Source organism: Salvia hispanica, chromosome 3 (genome assembly GCF_023119035.1).
Source record: "Salvia hispanica cultivar TCC Black 2014 chromosome 3, UniMelb_Shisp_WGS_1.0, whole genome shotgun sequence".
Lineage (NCBI taxonomy): Eukaryota > Viridiplantae > Streptophyta > Magnoliopsida > Lamiales > Lamiaceae > Salvia > Salvia hispanica.
In genome coordinates, this window is record NC_062967.1 from 27,227,654 (window position 1) to 27,241,101 (window position 13,448).

A 13,448-nucleotide genomic window follows, 5' to 3' on the forward strand; every position below is an offset into this window, starting at 1 on the left:
GGAATTTAAAGAAATTTGAATTTGAGTAATTAATAATCCAAACAGTGAATTTCTCCTTTTTCCCTTTGGCTAATAATTTTAGTATTTTATTGAAGGTATTATTTGAGAATGAATAGTCAAAAATATGTGTGGTGGTGATGTGTAGGTATTTATAGACTATAGTGATAATTCAGTTTTTTTAACTATAGATTTGTGGATTAAAAACTGTTTGTACAGAAGGAAGTGGTTTGTAACTATGGGCATGATTGGTCAGGTATGGTACATTTATTTTGTTTTATTGTTGGACCATAATTCAATAAATGAACCATAATTTTGTCAATTTCTATATGATAAAACTAATAATGTCTAATATAACCATATCTACTGTTTGTTTTTACAGAGTGTTTTTTTAGGAGAAAGGTTTATAATTTGATGTCGATAACAATTACAATATTGTATAAATAATAATGTGAGTATAATGGCATACCAATAATTTAAATACGTATAAAAATATAGTACTATTAAAATACTATACATCATAAATAATCATAATCATATATGGTCTTCGCCATTTCAATTGTGCAAAATTTATTGATTATAAGCAAATTTGAGGTACTAACGCTTCAAAATAAAGGTGTTTAAACCAATATATAAATATTAGTACTATTTTGCATATATACTATGCGAAAAATGAATAATTCGATTGGAATTTCCAATGCCAAAATATAGCAAATGTGCGAAAATTGTTGCAATTTCTTAAATTTACGATTATTAAATAATGTATTAATTAAAATTTCAACTAGAAATGTAGAATTTGTAATTTATGTAGAAATATACTTTACATACTTATACATCTTTAATTTACACGGATACAAGAACCTAAATACTGAAGAAAAAAATAATCTTGGTGCTGAATAGAAGATGAGATAATTAATAATTTAATATCGAAGATAATAAATCGGTTGACCGTTTCTGAGATTGCATCGTGTTTGATTTTTAACCTCTTCTCTTTTTATTATTTTAATCTTTGCTTCCGTTACCTGTCACATAATCAATAGCTACACACCCCATGTCAATTATTCTTTGTTTTTCTGAACAAATATTTTCTCAAATCTGTGTTGATTTACTATGAATTAATTTTTAAAAAATAATGGTAAATTATTTTAGAATTTGATTGTAGATTCATAGAACAATGGTATGTCAATATCTAATTTCAGACATCACTTTTCTCTAACGTCAATTGAAATGAATCGCAATAAATTAATTGAATGGCTAAAGACTAAAGTAAATGATACAGGTATAATTGGTGAAGCATTGATTATCATACAGTTCTTAGGAAATGGTGCTAGAAATGACAAAAATAGATTATGCGACAGAGATATGGCTGACCACATGCACATTTTATTCATCAATAATCATTTTTCATTATTTATTAAACGGCACTGAAACTTTTTGTCATTGACAGGAAAAGTGCTTTTGTATAGTAACTTTATTTTCTCCGCGTCTATTTAATTAATCTCCTTAGATATTTCATAAATACAATCGATTTTTTTCTCTGTTTCATCCCTAGTAGGGAAATTATAACAACTTCAAATAATAATAATGAGAAATACATAGAGCAGAAAAATCGTAAAGCAAACAAAGAACATTTTTCATAGTAAAATTGAAATAACTCATGAGCTATCTAAATTTACTTACTATAACTACAGAAATTAATATTTTTGGTGTTTCTTTTTACATTCATAAAGGTGTGGGGGACCTTGTGTAGTTGGGTTTGGCCTTTTGAATTAACCATTGCAATTTCTTTTTCTTTTCATTACTACTACTATAAAATATTATTCATATGTAAAATAATGTTAAATGTCAATACTCCTTCCTTCCATTATTAAATATTCTAATTTTACTTTTTCATTGTTCACCAATAAATACCTCCGTTTTATTTTTTTTTATTTTTGGTAGGTGGATCTCATATTTTATTATATAACCAATATAGTATAAAGTATAACACGCGCTCCAAAAACTTGTTCTATACACTTTCTTTGACAAAGTTAAATAATTTTTTGAAATTCGCACTAGTCAAAAATAGAACATTTATTTATGTATAGAAGAAGTATTACTTTTCTTGTAGTAAAATTCACATGTCATTATCCAAAACAAGGTGCTTCAATCTAGGAGATGAGGTCTCAATATAATGAAACGAAGAACCATTATTAGTTCAATAATTAAGGGGCTCTTTGGTATGATGGAATGGAATGAAGATGAGAATGAAATGAATGTGGAAATGAAATGACAATTCCATTCCATTATTGTGCTTGGTAAGCATAAGGAATGGAATTGTTATTCCTTAATTGATTTCATTCTTATGCTTGATAACTACAAATAAATATAGAAATGGAATGGAATGAGAGCATCCACAGTGGGAATTGTTATTCCTTAATTGATTCCATTCTTATGTTTGATAACTACAAATAAATATAGAAATGGAATGGAATGAGGGCATCCACAGTGGGACGGACTATAGCCCGCCCTAAGCCACGCCCTAAGCATTTTACTTCTATTTTGTATTTATACAATTTATGCAAATATATCATGCAAAATAAATAAATAAAAACAACACAATTAAGGCAAATCCTACATTTACTTAATTAAAAAAAGTTACAAAATAAGAAATAAAAAAAAATTGCAAACTATGAAATTAAAAAAAAAGTTACAAAGGAAATTAAAAAAAAAAAAAAAAAGTGCACTAAATCCGGTCTAGAGTAGTCCTAATATGCGGCCGAGGCCATCGATCATCCGTTGGATGCCTTCGATTTGAGCCGGGTGGGTCGTCTGCATCATGGCGTTGTGCGCGTCCAACAACGTCCTGTAGTCGGAGGAGGCCACCAAATCGGTGTAGGCATGGGACACAGCCGAAGTCTCGGTCGGGGTCGCGCTCGAGGCCGGGCTTGTGGCATGGTCAGGCGGCGCCGCGGCGGATGTGGTCGCCTTGCCCTTGCCCTTGGCAGCCTTGATGCCAGGGGGACGCCGGGATAACAGAGTGCCGGAGCTCTCATCCTCGAACACCGGATTGTTGAGATCCATTGGAGACTCGCCGCTCTCACTGCTTGTATAATCAGCGAAGGTGCGCTTCGACGCCCTCTTCTTCGCCGCCGTCGATTGGGGAATCATACCACCAACGAACTTCTGCTTCTCCTTCAAGATCGCCGAGGACTGGTAGTGCTTGAACTCACCATACAACGGCGTGTACGATCTCACCGCTTTGTCGCGCACATCCGACAGACTCTCGCCGCTGGCCTGCTCCCTCTCGCACTTGTCGTACTCCCCCTCGAAGAGATTGACTTGCTTCTTTATTTGATCCCAGTGCTTGCGTAGCTGCTCCCTATGGCGCTTGTAGGCGTGGGGCGGCTTGGCCTCGTTGTATTTTTTGGCGATGCGCTCCCAATATGTCGTAACCTTCTGGTTGTTGCGAACACCGGATCCTCTGACACACCAATCCAACATCTTGTCAAAACGAAGGATTCGTCCGCGGCATAGTTCGTCCTTCCCGGGGCGAACTCTTCACACACCGCCGTTTGCGGCAACTTCTGGGTTCGTGTCTTGGGCCGCCTCTTCTTGTGGCGGAGCCCGACGCAGCGGCGACGGATGGAGCGGCGGCGGCGAGTGTGCGGTTCGGAGAAGGCTCCATGTCTGACGGCCCGTACGAGTGTGTGCTGAACTCGGGATCGTACTGGGCGTTGGTGTCGAATGGTCGGTAGTCGTCGGGTTCTGTACCCGACCATCGTACACCACCCAACATCGGACTATTCGGACTTGGGTAATCTCCGGGATTCATTTTGTTTGAAGTGTAGAATATGTAGTGTGAATTTGAGAGTGAAAGAAGTGAAAAATGAGTGAAAAAGTGAGAATATATATAGGTTTTGAAAATTAAATTAAATTAAATTAAAAATCAAAAACGCGTCGCATCGTCCGCGATGCCACAGTGGCGGACGATGCGACGGACGATGAGCATCGTCCGCGGACGATCGATCGGGCGCGGATATACCTGCCCACGGTTCATGAACCGGCGGTTTCAGTTTGGAACCGCCGGTTCCGGTTTTGTTATGGAACCGGAACCGAACCGTGAGGCTATTTCACGGTTTCGGTTTCGGTTCCAAACCGTCGGTGTTTGGACGGTTCGTAGCGGTTTAGGTTCGGTTTCGCGGTTATTTTCCTTTTCTTTTTTTTTTGCCATTTAGTTTGAAATTATAAAATAAATTGAAACAAGAAAATAGATAGTTTAAATTGAAACAAATGAGAAATATGAGGCAAATAGAGAGAATTGAGAGATTGAAGAGAGAAATTCTTGAACAAGAATGAGGTGGATGTAAGTGAGAATAGAGGGGAGTATTTATAGATAAAAATGGAGGGAAATGAGATCCAATTTGAATTTAAAATCAGCATATAAATAATAAATTAAAAAAATAAAAAAAAAATTGAGTTTTGTGCAATCATTTTTTAAGAGTGCAACCATCACCAACCACCAACCAATGAACCAATCAATTTTGAAGACTACATAATCATACGTAAAAAATGGTGAGATTGCATTAACTAAATTAATTGAATTTAATTGATCTTGATTAACTAAAACTAAATCATGTATGATCAACAATGCCAATGAACCAATCAATTTTGAAGAATGTATCATACTTAAAAAACGGTGAAATTGCATATATAATGCTTTTATATACGAAAATAATGCAACATTAATGCTACTTTTGATAATTACAAATTTTGATCTCATCTTGGTTTCTGCAACATTTTGTGCATTATTGCAACAAAACACCCCTTTTCAATTTTTAGCAAAATAGATGTGGAATAACTATCAAAATGTATTAAATGTGATTAGGTATTTAGAATCATTCAGTCATTTTGAATCCATTCCAATGAATAGTTATTCCTATATGTAATTAAATTATAATTGTGAGAGAGAAAAGCAACATGATATACAGAAACAACTATAAATACTCACAAAAGTCTAATGTTCACATTTAAAAGTTCAAATATAAATCATGTTCCCTTCTTAATTTTGGTAGAAATCAAATCAATATTAATTCATGTTGGAACCGTGAAACCGTCGGTTAATCGGCGGTTCGGTCGCGGTTTCGGTTCAAAAAATTTGGAACTTGAACCAAACCACGGTTCTAAAATTCACGGTTTCGGTTCAGAATATTTCTCGCGGTTTTGGTTCAGAACCGTAACCGGCGGTTACGGTTTCGGTTTTAACCGCCGGTTCGATAAACCTTAGGCAGCTCTAGGCACGGACGATGGTTAACCCATCGTCCGTGATGCTACAGTGGCGGACGATGCGACGGACGATGCATCGTCCGTCCCACTATGGATGGCTGAAATATGAATAATTAATATGTTGATTCTACCAAAAAAAAACACTACACACATTTCACCCAATACATGCACTTCACACAATTCACACACTACACACGTTTCACACACTACACACACTACACACACTTCACACATTACACACATTTCACACTTCACACACTACACACATTTCACATATATCACACACTACACACACTTCACACACTACACGCACTTCACACACTACACACACTACACACATTTCACACATTAAACACATTTCACACACTTCACATTACACACACATCACACACTACACACATTTCATACGCTACACATATTACACACACTACACGCACTTCACACACTACACACATTTCATACGCTACACATATTTCACACACTACATGCACTTCACACATTTCATGCTCTACACACACTTCACACATTTCACACGCCACGCACACTTCACACACTACATACATTTCACACACTACACACATTACACACATTTCATACACTACACAATACACACATTTCACACACTACACACACTACACACATTTCACACACTTCACACACTACACACATTTGACACGCTACACATATTTCACACACTACGCACATTTCACATATTACACACACCACACACACTACACGCACTTCACACACTACACACACTAAACGCATTTCACACACTACACGCACTTCACATATTTAACAAATTTCACACACTACACAAATTGTGTGTAGTGTGTGAAATATGTGTAAAGTGCGTGTAGCGTGTGGAATGTGTGTAGCGTGTGAAATGTGTGTAGTGTGTGAAATGTGTGTAGTGTGTGAAGTGTGTGAAATATGTGTAGTGTGTGAAGTGCGTGTAGTGTGTGAAGTGCGTGTAGTGTGTGAAATATGTGTAGTGTGTGAAGTGCGTGTAGTGTGTGAAGTATGTGTAGTGTGTGTGTGTGTGTGGATTTTTCAATTATTAAAAAAAATTTAATTTTAATTTTATTATAAAATTGTGAAGATATTAAATTTAAATATAATATAAAATAATATTTATATAATTTTGTTAAAATTTAAAATAAGAAAAAAGGAATGGAATGGAATGGTCATTCCTTAGTTAAATGGATGGAATGGATATTCCCATGTGGAATGGAATGGTCATTCCAAAAGGAATGGTGATTCCTAACAAAAAATATTTACCAAGCAATCCATTCCACCATACCAAGAGGGGCCTAAAAATAGTATGACTTAAGTGAGCTAGAGTAATATGTGCCTACTTAGTGTACTAAAAGTCAAATAAGACATGCAATGAAGAGCATCCAAAATTACAAAATTAGACTTTATTTTAAGATGGAGAGAGTGCTTGTTATGTAAGTAAAATGTTTCTAATTCAATTTAGACTACTCGGGTACTCCAAATCAGAACTTAATCAATAGCAGTTGCACCATCCAAAATTACAAAATTAGACTTTATTATAAGGGGTAACTGCTTTTAAAGTCACCAACTTTCCATGAATTCCGGTTTTTCCCACGAACTTTAAAAAGTTCGTGTAATGTCATGAACTTTATTGTCAGTTGCTATTTTCCCATGTCAGGTTTTCCGGTCTGATTCAAACTGTTTGTTTCCTATTAAGACAATGTCCAAATTCTTTTATCTTACTATCGTTATTTTCGTCTTTGAAATAGCTTCGCGTGGGTACCTTGTACGCCTCAATCGGAACTCGGATGAAGAAGTTATGGCCATTTGATGAAGGCTGCGACCTTTGTGCGACCTTGTACTATCATAATGGCCATAACTTCTTGATCCGAGTTCCGATTGAGGCGTACAAAGTACCGACACGAAGCTATTTCAAAGACAAAGATAACGATAGTAAGATAAAAGAATTTGGACATTGTCTTAATAGGAAACGAACAGTTTGAATCAGACCGGAAAACCTGACATGGGAAAATAGCAATCGACAATAAAGTTCGTGGCATTACACGAACTTTTTAAAGTTCATGGGAAAAAACCGGAATTCATGGAAAGTTGGTGATTTTAAAAGCAATTATCCCTTATTATAATCAATAGCAGTTGCACCATCATACATGTCACAATAAGTATACACAAATCGGAGACCTATTTGTTGTAAGCATTAAAATGGACTCAAATACAAACTTTAACCACTAATTTCGAATCAAAGTCTCCAACTATAATTTCAGACCTATGCTAGAAAAAAAGGCCAACAGTGAAGTCTAAGCTACTTATTAAGGAATGTTACATAACTTGTGTTGAATATGTTATTTGCATAATTGACAAAGCACACCTTTGAAAGGGGAAGTCCAAAGAATGCCTTTTCCTGTATTAACCATATCAGCATTCTTTCAACCTAGTTGAGCTGCATCATGTTGACAGAATAGGTTCATATAAGTTTCGTAATCAAAATCCTGCAGGTGAAACGGCTGCCATACACAGTAGAATATCATAAGCGGATATTCCATCATCGCGTCCAAAGAGTTCTGCCTTCAACTTAATACGTAGAGATATCAAGAGTCTGGCTCTTGACACACCACAAGAACTTTAGTGTAAAACCCTGTGTAGTTGGCAGACACCAATACTAGGGCCATTGTGCATGCGCGTGTAGTGGTGTCACGAAAATCTTCACAGACATGTTTTATGATTCTTGCGGATGGATCTTTTCAAGAACACGTGCTCTGGTCCGGTTTATTGCAGCAAAACATAGAAACAAATTGTCCTCGAGATAAGCAAGCCGTTCCATAAAGCTTGGCCGATTTCTCCGGAGCTGTTTCAGAACCTCCTGAATGAGATACTTGTCGATGTCCCTCTCCAATGCATGACGGATAGAGAACTTGTCGTTTTCAACATCTCCATGTAGATGGGCCACCAGGCGATCAATGGTGTCTAGATCTCTCAGCAATACATAAGCACTTCTTGAAGCCTCATCAACCTGAACAAGGCTACCCCTTTCTTTCTTGATCATATTGGAAGGGAAAAGAGCGAAACATAAAGGACTTCCGGCAAGGGCAACTAGAGCATGGGTAGCTATTGCTACGGCTGTTATGGCCACACCAACAGCCGCTGCAATCAAACACAAGGCAGATCCTGCTGAACAATAGTGTGGGAGATGGACCCTTGACCTTGGCTTTACTGGATGATGGTCAAGTTCATGAGTGAGCTGGGAGAAGCGCTGGCGCATATTATCGAAGTTCTGAGAAGCATGAGAGAGAAAGGGATTTTCAAGACAGTCAAACTGGAGAAAGACATTATATGCCAAGTTGCACTGGGAATCAGAGAGGGAATATGAGTCGGAATCAAACTCCAGAGGAAGGTCCTCAAGAAGATGGTGTATAGGAGCATACGCCAAGCGAGCCTGGATGACTTTCTGGTAGAGAAGGAAGCATAAACGAGAAGTTTGCTCGCTATGTTCGAAGTACGTAGCAACAAGATCAGTAAGCGGGCTGGGTGTAATAATGGAAAGTGTCTCTTGAACACACTCACGGCTTGGTTGAAGAACTTGTTCCAACAACTGATTTCCCTCAATTCCCTCCAAATGTCCGCTAACTACGGTTTGGTCAAAAGAGCTATCTTGGTCAAATGTTCTGCGAATCTCACCATAAGAACTTGTTTGGACTGCAATAGTATATTCTCGAGTCAGGTCAATATGACCGGTTTGAGCACTTGACGTTGGGGTATTCTCAACCGAATCACCTGAGTTATGATTTACGCAGTCAGATGATATAATATGACTGAACTGTTCCTATGTATTTGAAGCTTTAACTTTACTGATGAATAGGATTCGGGTAGAGTTATGGAGCTTTACCTTGTGTAGCAGGGGATGAAAAATAACTGGTTGTTGATGGCGGTGGCAGTGTCTTCAAACAAGATAGCATTGAAACCTGCTAAATTATATGGAATGACCAGCATATCCAAAATCATATCGTAATAAAACACTCTCGTTCAGAGACCATGAGAAAGTTTATTGTAGCCTCCATCTGAAAAGAAAAGACTTCCAAATACTTTTCTTACAGATTCCAAGCAAAGAAACTGGAAAAGGCAAATTGATACTCCAAGGGAAACCCAAACTAACCATTATGTACTTTCTTTCCTCTGAATGATTTTTGAATAAAGGGAGAAAAGCATTAGACATAAATGGCTCACATTTCAGGTATTTCCCAATCATGTTTCGTAAGCAAAGAATGTATAAAAATGTTCACGCAAATCAGAGCTTTCGTGAACCCATATTGCACAAAATGGTACGAATCTAGATATTTTTCTTCTATAAACCTAATGCCATCATCCTAGCCAATCTCTCAGGTGAAATGCACATTTTAATTGTTGATCCTTCTCGATGACATCTCTCTTAATCACGATTTGCATTAAGCAAAAGCTAGTAAAGTTAAAAGCTTTTCTAGTTTCCTGTATCCAATGCACAATCTGTTCCTAATCAACTACTCCCTCCGTCCCATTCAAGATGGCCACCTTTCCTTTTTTGCTTGTCCCAATCAAGATGGTCACTTTCCTATTTTGGAAATAACCCTCTCCTCATCTCTCTTCATTAAAATATTCAACTACTACTTTTTTCTTCTCTACTTTATTCCACTTAACAACACTTCCTAAAATCCCGAAGAAATCATAGAGATGAGGATAAAAATACTCAGTCATCCATCAAAGACTCTCAAAATGTTCTAACATGGCATCAAATCTTCTCATTTCATAGTTCCACGATCTAGATAGAACTATCCAAACAAAATCCAAACAGTTTATGAACAATCCAAACGGAAACAGGAAGCAATAAAATCTCTAGCTCAAACAGCAATCGGCTCTTATCCAAATCCAAACAGCTTAATTTTCAGCGGAATTGTGAAATTAAAAGCGTAGTAGTGAGTGAAATGGGGAAATTACCAAAAAGAGAAGATTTTAGGGCTTAATCTTCGAAGAATTTTCTAAGACGGGTTCTGACGTATTCGTTGCGGGACTGAACTCTGGCCTGCTGTGGAGCGATGTTGGAGAAAGAGAGATGCGCTCCGATGGCGATGCAGGCGGTGCCGGTGAGCAAGCCGAAGGCGGCGAGGGCTAGCTGCTTCCGATTCGAAAATGGCAACATTACAATCACGGCTTCCGCAGTTATTAGATGGCGATTTGCAGCGATTTTTGACTTCCAACTTCAAAGGGAGTAGATGATTTTATATGATTAAGTATGGTAACTTTTGGCACAATACGATACGAATTCGTATGAAATTAATGGATTTGGGTCAAAGCTTTTTGGGTTCGTGTTCTTATCAGATCGATACGTTAAGGACACGAAAAAGTCGTGTAATGTTCGTGTCGTATTCGGGTCACCTATTAATAAATAATTACTATAATATTATTAAATTTTAGCATTTTAAAAATGATATTTATTTTTGTTGGATTTCTTGCCATGAATCTATTGATGTTATTGTTCATCAGATAACATTGCATAATCAGATTTTAGGTTTTTATTAGACTCTAAAGTCTTAATGATCAGATTCACGATTTTGTAACTTTTGTTAATCAGTTGTTGTCAGATCTTTGCCGTGTTATCAGATCGTGTTATTATAATGTCGTGTCATGTATGTGTTGTTCTCGTGTCGTGTTGATCCAAAGTGGTTCATGTCGTGTTCGGGTTTATGATTTTTTTAACGGGTTATGTTCGTATTTGTGACCGCTGCATATGAGTTTCAATGCAGAAAGTTGGACTTCGAGCCCTATTAATAAGTTGGGCCAATCGCATTGATTTAAAAGGAGTAAGGCCCAGCAACACTAAATCCCTAATTCTAACGATCTCCACATATAAAATATCAAAAGCATCCCGAATTCCCAATCCCAAACCCTAAATCGCTCCGATCTCTCACCTTTCTCGGCCGCGAAAAGCTCAGCCGCTGCGATGGGACGCGTACGGACCAAGACGGTGAAGAAGTCCTCACGGCAAGTGATCGAGAGGTACTACGCGAAGATGACGCTGGATTTCCACACGAACAAGAAGATTCTGGAGGAGGTCGCAATCATCCCGTCGAAGCGCCTCCGCAACAAGATCGCCGGATTCTCCACCCACCTGATGAAGCGCATCCAGAAAGGACCTGTCCGCGGCATCTCTCTGAAGCTCCAGGAGGAGGAGCGCGAGCGGCGCATGGATTTCGTCCCCGACGAGTCCGCGATTAAGACCGACCGCATCGAGGTCGACCAGGAGACCGTCGATCTGCTCGAGTCGCTCGGGATGAAGGATCTGCCCGGCGTTGTCCTCAGAGAGGACGATGGAGCCATTGGAGGCGCGGCGCAAGTGAGCTACGGCCGTGGAGGCGGCGCCAGGAGATACTGAACTCAAAAAGGTGTGTAGAGGTTTTCGTAGGGTTAAATGTTTTTCGTCGTTTGGATTTTGTTTTGAATTGAGGTGTTGTTACTTTTTGAGATCAAACCTTTCTACTCACTTGTTACTTCCTGGATTGAATATCATCAAATTTATTTTATAATGCCCTAGTCATTAATTTGAAGTATAATCATTAATTCGAATGGTTGAAATTCTATAAATATTGGAGAATTGTTGTATTCTGGTGCTTTGAATCATAAAAATTGTTGTGCTTATAGAGAAAGATTAGTTTCTCACATAAGCCAACTTAGCCAAGTGAATTTCTCAGTGCCTTGTAGCTCTCCAATCAGCAACCTCAAATTAGGCTCAATTTCTGTACAACAATTTCTGGATTTCTCAGTGCCTTGGACATCCAAGAAATCATGTACCTTTGAATATGTTGTTGAATACTGGTACTAGTATTATTTGCATAATTGACAATACCCCTTCGAAAGGATCAATGTTACTATAAGCATATATGTTTCGAATACGAGTATAGGATGTAATCAAATGCAAACTCTTCATTATCTCTATCAACAGTGTCTAATCCCAATATCACAAATCATGATTTGCTACAATGAATCATATAATATCGAACAAATGCAATTTGATTGAAGAAAATCGACACTCCAAACTCTTCATTATCGCTATCAACAGTGTCTAATCCCAATATCACAAATCATGATTTGCTACAATGAATCATATAATATCGAACAAATGCAATTTGATTGAAGAAAATCGACACTCCCTCTGTCCAAATCAAGTGATTGATTTGTATTTTTAATTAAAAAAAGGTCTCTCTCCCTCTTATATTTTATGTATTATAGTATTATTTTGTTCTCTCTACTAATTTAATAAAGTATTTAAATTTGTGCCCAAAAAAAATCTATGAGGGCGTTCTTGTCCAAAAAATCTAAAAAAACATAATCAATAGTATAATCATCATAGCATTATTCAAAATTATTGTCATGGAATCAGTGTTATGTGCCTCGTAATGACCTCATCAATACTTATTTTTTTCTCTATTAAAATTTGTAATATTAAATATTTATCTAGTCCCCTATGAAACTCATGTCGAAATGTTTTTTAATAATTGAACTTTACAATTAAATTTTTTTCTAATTAATGTTGAATCATAAAAATAAAATTTGTTTAATCCATCAAATAAGACAAACATGATATGATGAAACCTTTTTGTCGAGATTTAAAACCATTTGAGTTACCTATCATTCCATCAACCGTCGATATTGTATTAGGGTAGTGATAAAATGCAAACTCTAAATATTGTACAAACTCTAAACTATGGGTAGTGATAAAATGCAAACTCTGAACTATGATTTGGACCGTTATAAAATATCAATAGATGACAAAATAATAGCAATAAAAAATGTCAACATAGTGTTAACATAATATCAACATAGCATCATCTGTTGACACTGTGTTAGTATTTTTTGTTGCTACTATATTGTCATATGTTGACATTTTCTAACGGCACAAATCATAGTTTGGAGTTTGTACTATATTTAGAGTTTTATTTGATTACATCCCTATTGTATTATATGTTCATAGCTTAAAAAATTACACTCTATTTGTTCCTGAATTTTTTTCACATATTTCCATTTTCATCCGTCTCATAAAATTTGTCACATTTTACTTTTTTTTACCATTTTTAGTAGTGGACTCCACGTTCCACCAACTCATTCTCATTCATATTTTATTACTTATAAAATTAATATTTAAAAGT

General features: G+C 36.8%; 2 protein-coding genes across 5 annotated transcripts; one reads left to right on the forward strand and one right to left on the reverse strand.

Annotated features, from left to right (window-relative positions):
- Positions 1-7,480: 7,480 nt before the first annotated feature.
- On the reverse strand, positions 7,481-10,373 carry LOC125216521 (UPF0496 protein At3g19330-like). Of its 4 annotated transcripts, none has more exons than XM_048118260.1 (3): positions 10,243-10,373; positions 9,161-9,236; positions 7,481-9,048 (listed from the first exon to the last, which is right to left on the reverse strand). In XM_048118260.1, exons 2-3 carry the CDS (start codon positions 9,228-9,230, stop codon positions 7,994-7,996), a joined length of 1,125 nt encoding a protein of 374 aa, XP_047974217.1. In that variant the 5' UTR covers positions 9,231-9,236; positions 10,243-10,373; the 3' UTR covers positions 7,481-7,993. The 4 variants fall into 4 exon arrangements, with proteins under 4 accessions (XP_047974217.1, XP_047974219.1, XP_047974216.1 ...); XM_048118262.1 differs by having other exon boundaries at positions 9,161-9,239; XM_048118259.1 differs by having other exon boundaries at positions 9,161-9,332.
- A 790-nt stretch (positions 10,374-11,163) lies between these two features.
- On the forward strand, positions 11,164-11,828 carry LOC125213694 (40S ribosomal protein S17-like). Its single transcript, XM_048114374.1, has one exon. It carries the CDS (start codon positions 11,246-11,248, stop codon positions 11,675-11,677), a length of 432 nt encoding a protein of 143 aa, XP_047970331.1. The 5' UTR covers positions 11,164-11,245; the 3' UTR covers positions 11,678-11,828.
- The last annotated feature ends 1,620 nt before the right edge of the window (positions 11,829-13,448 follow it).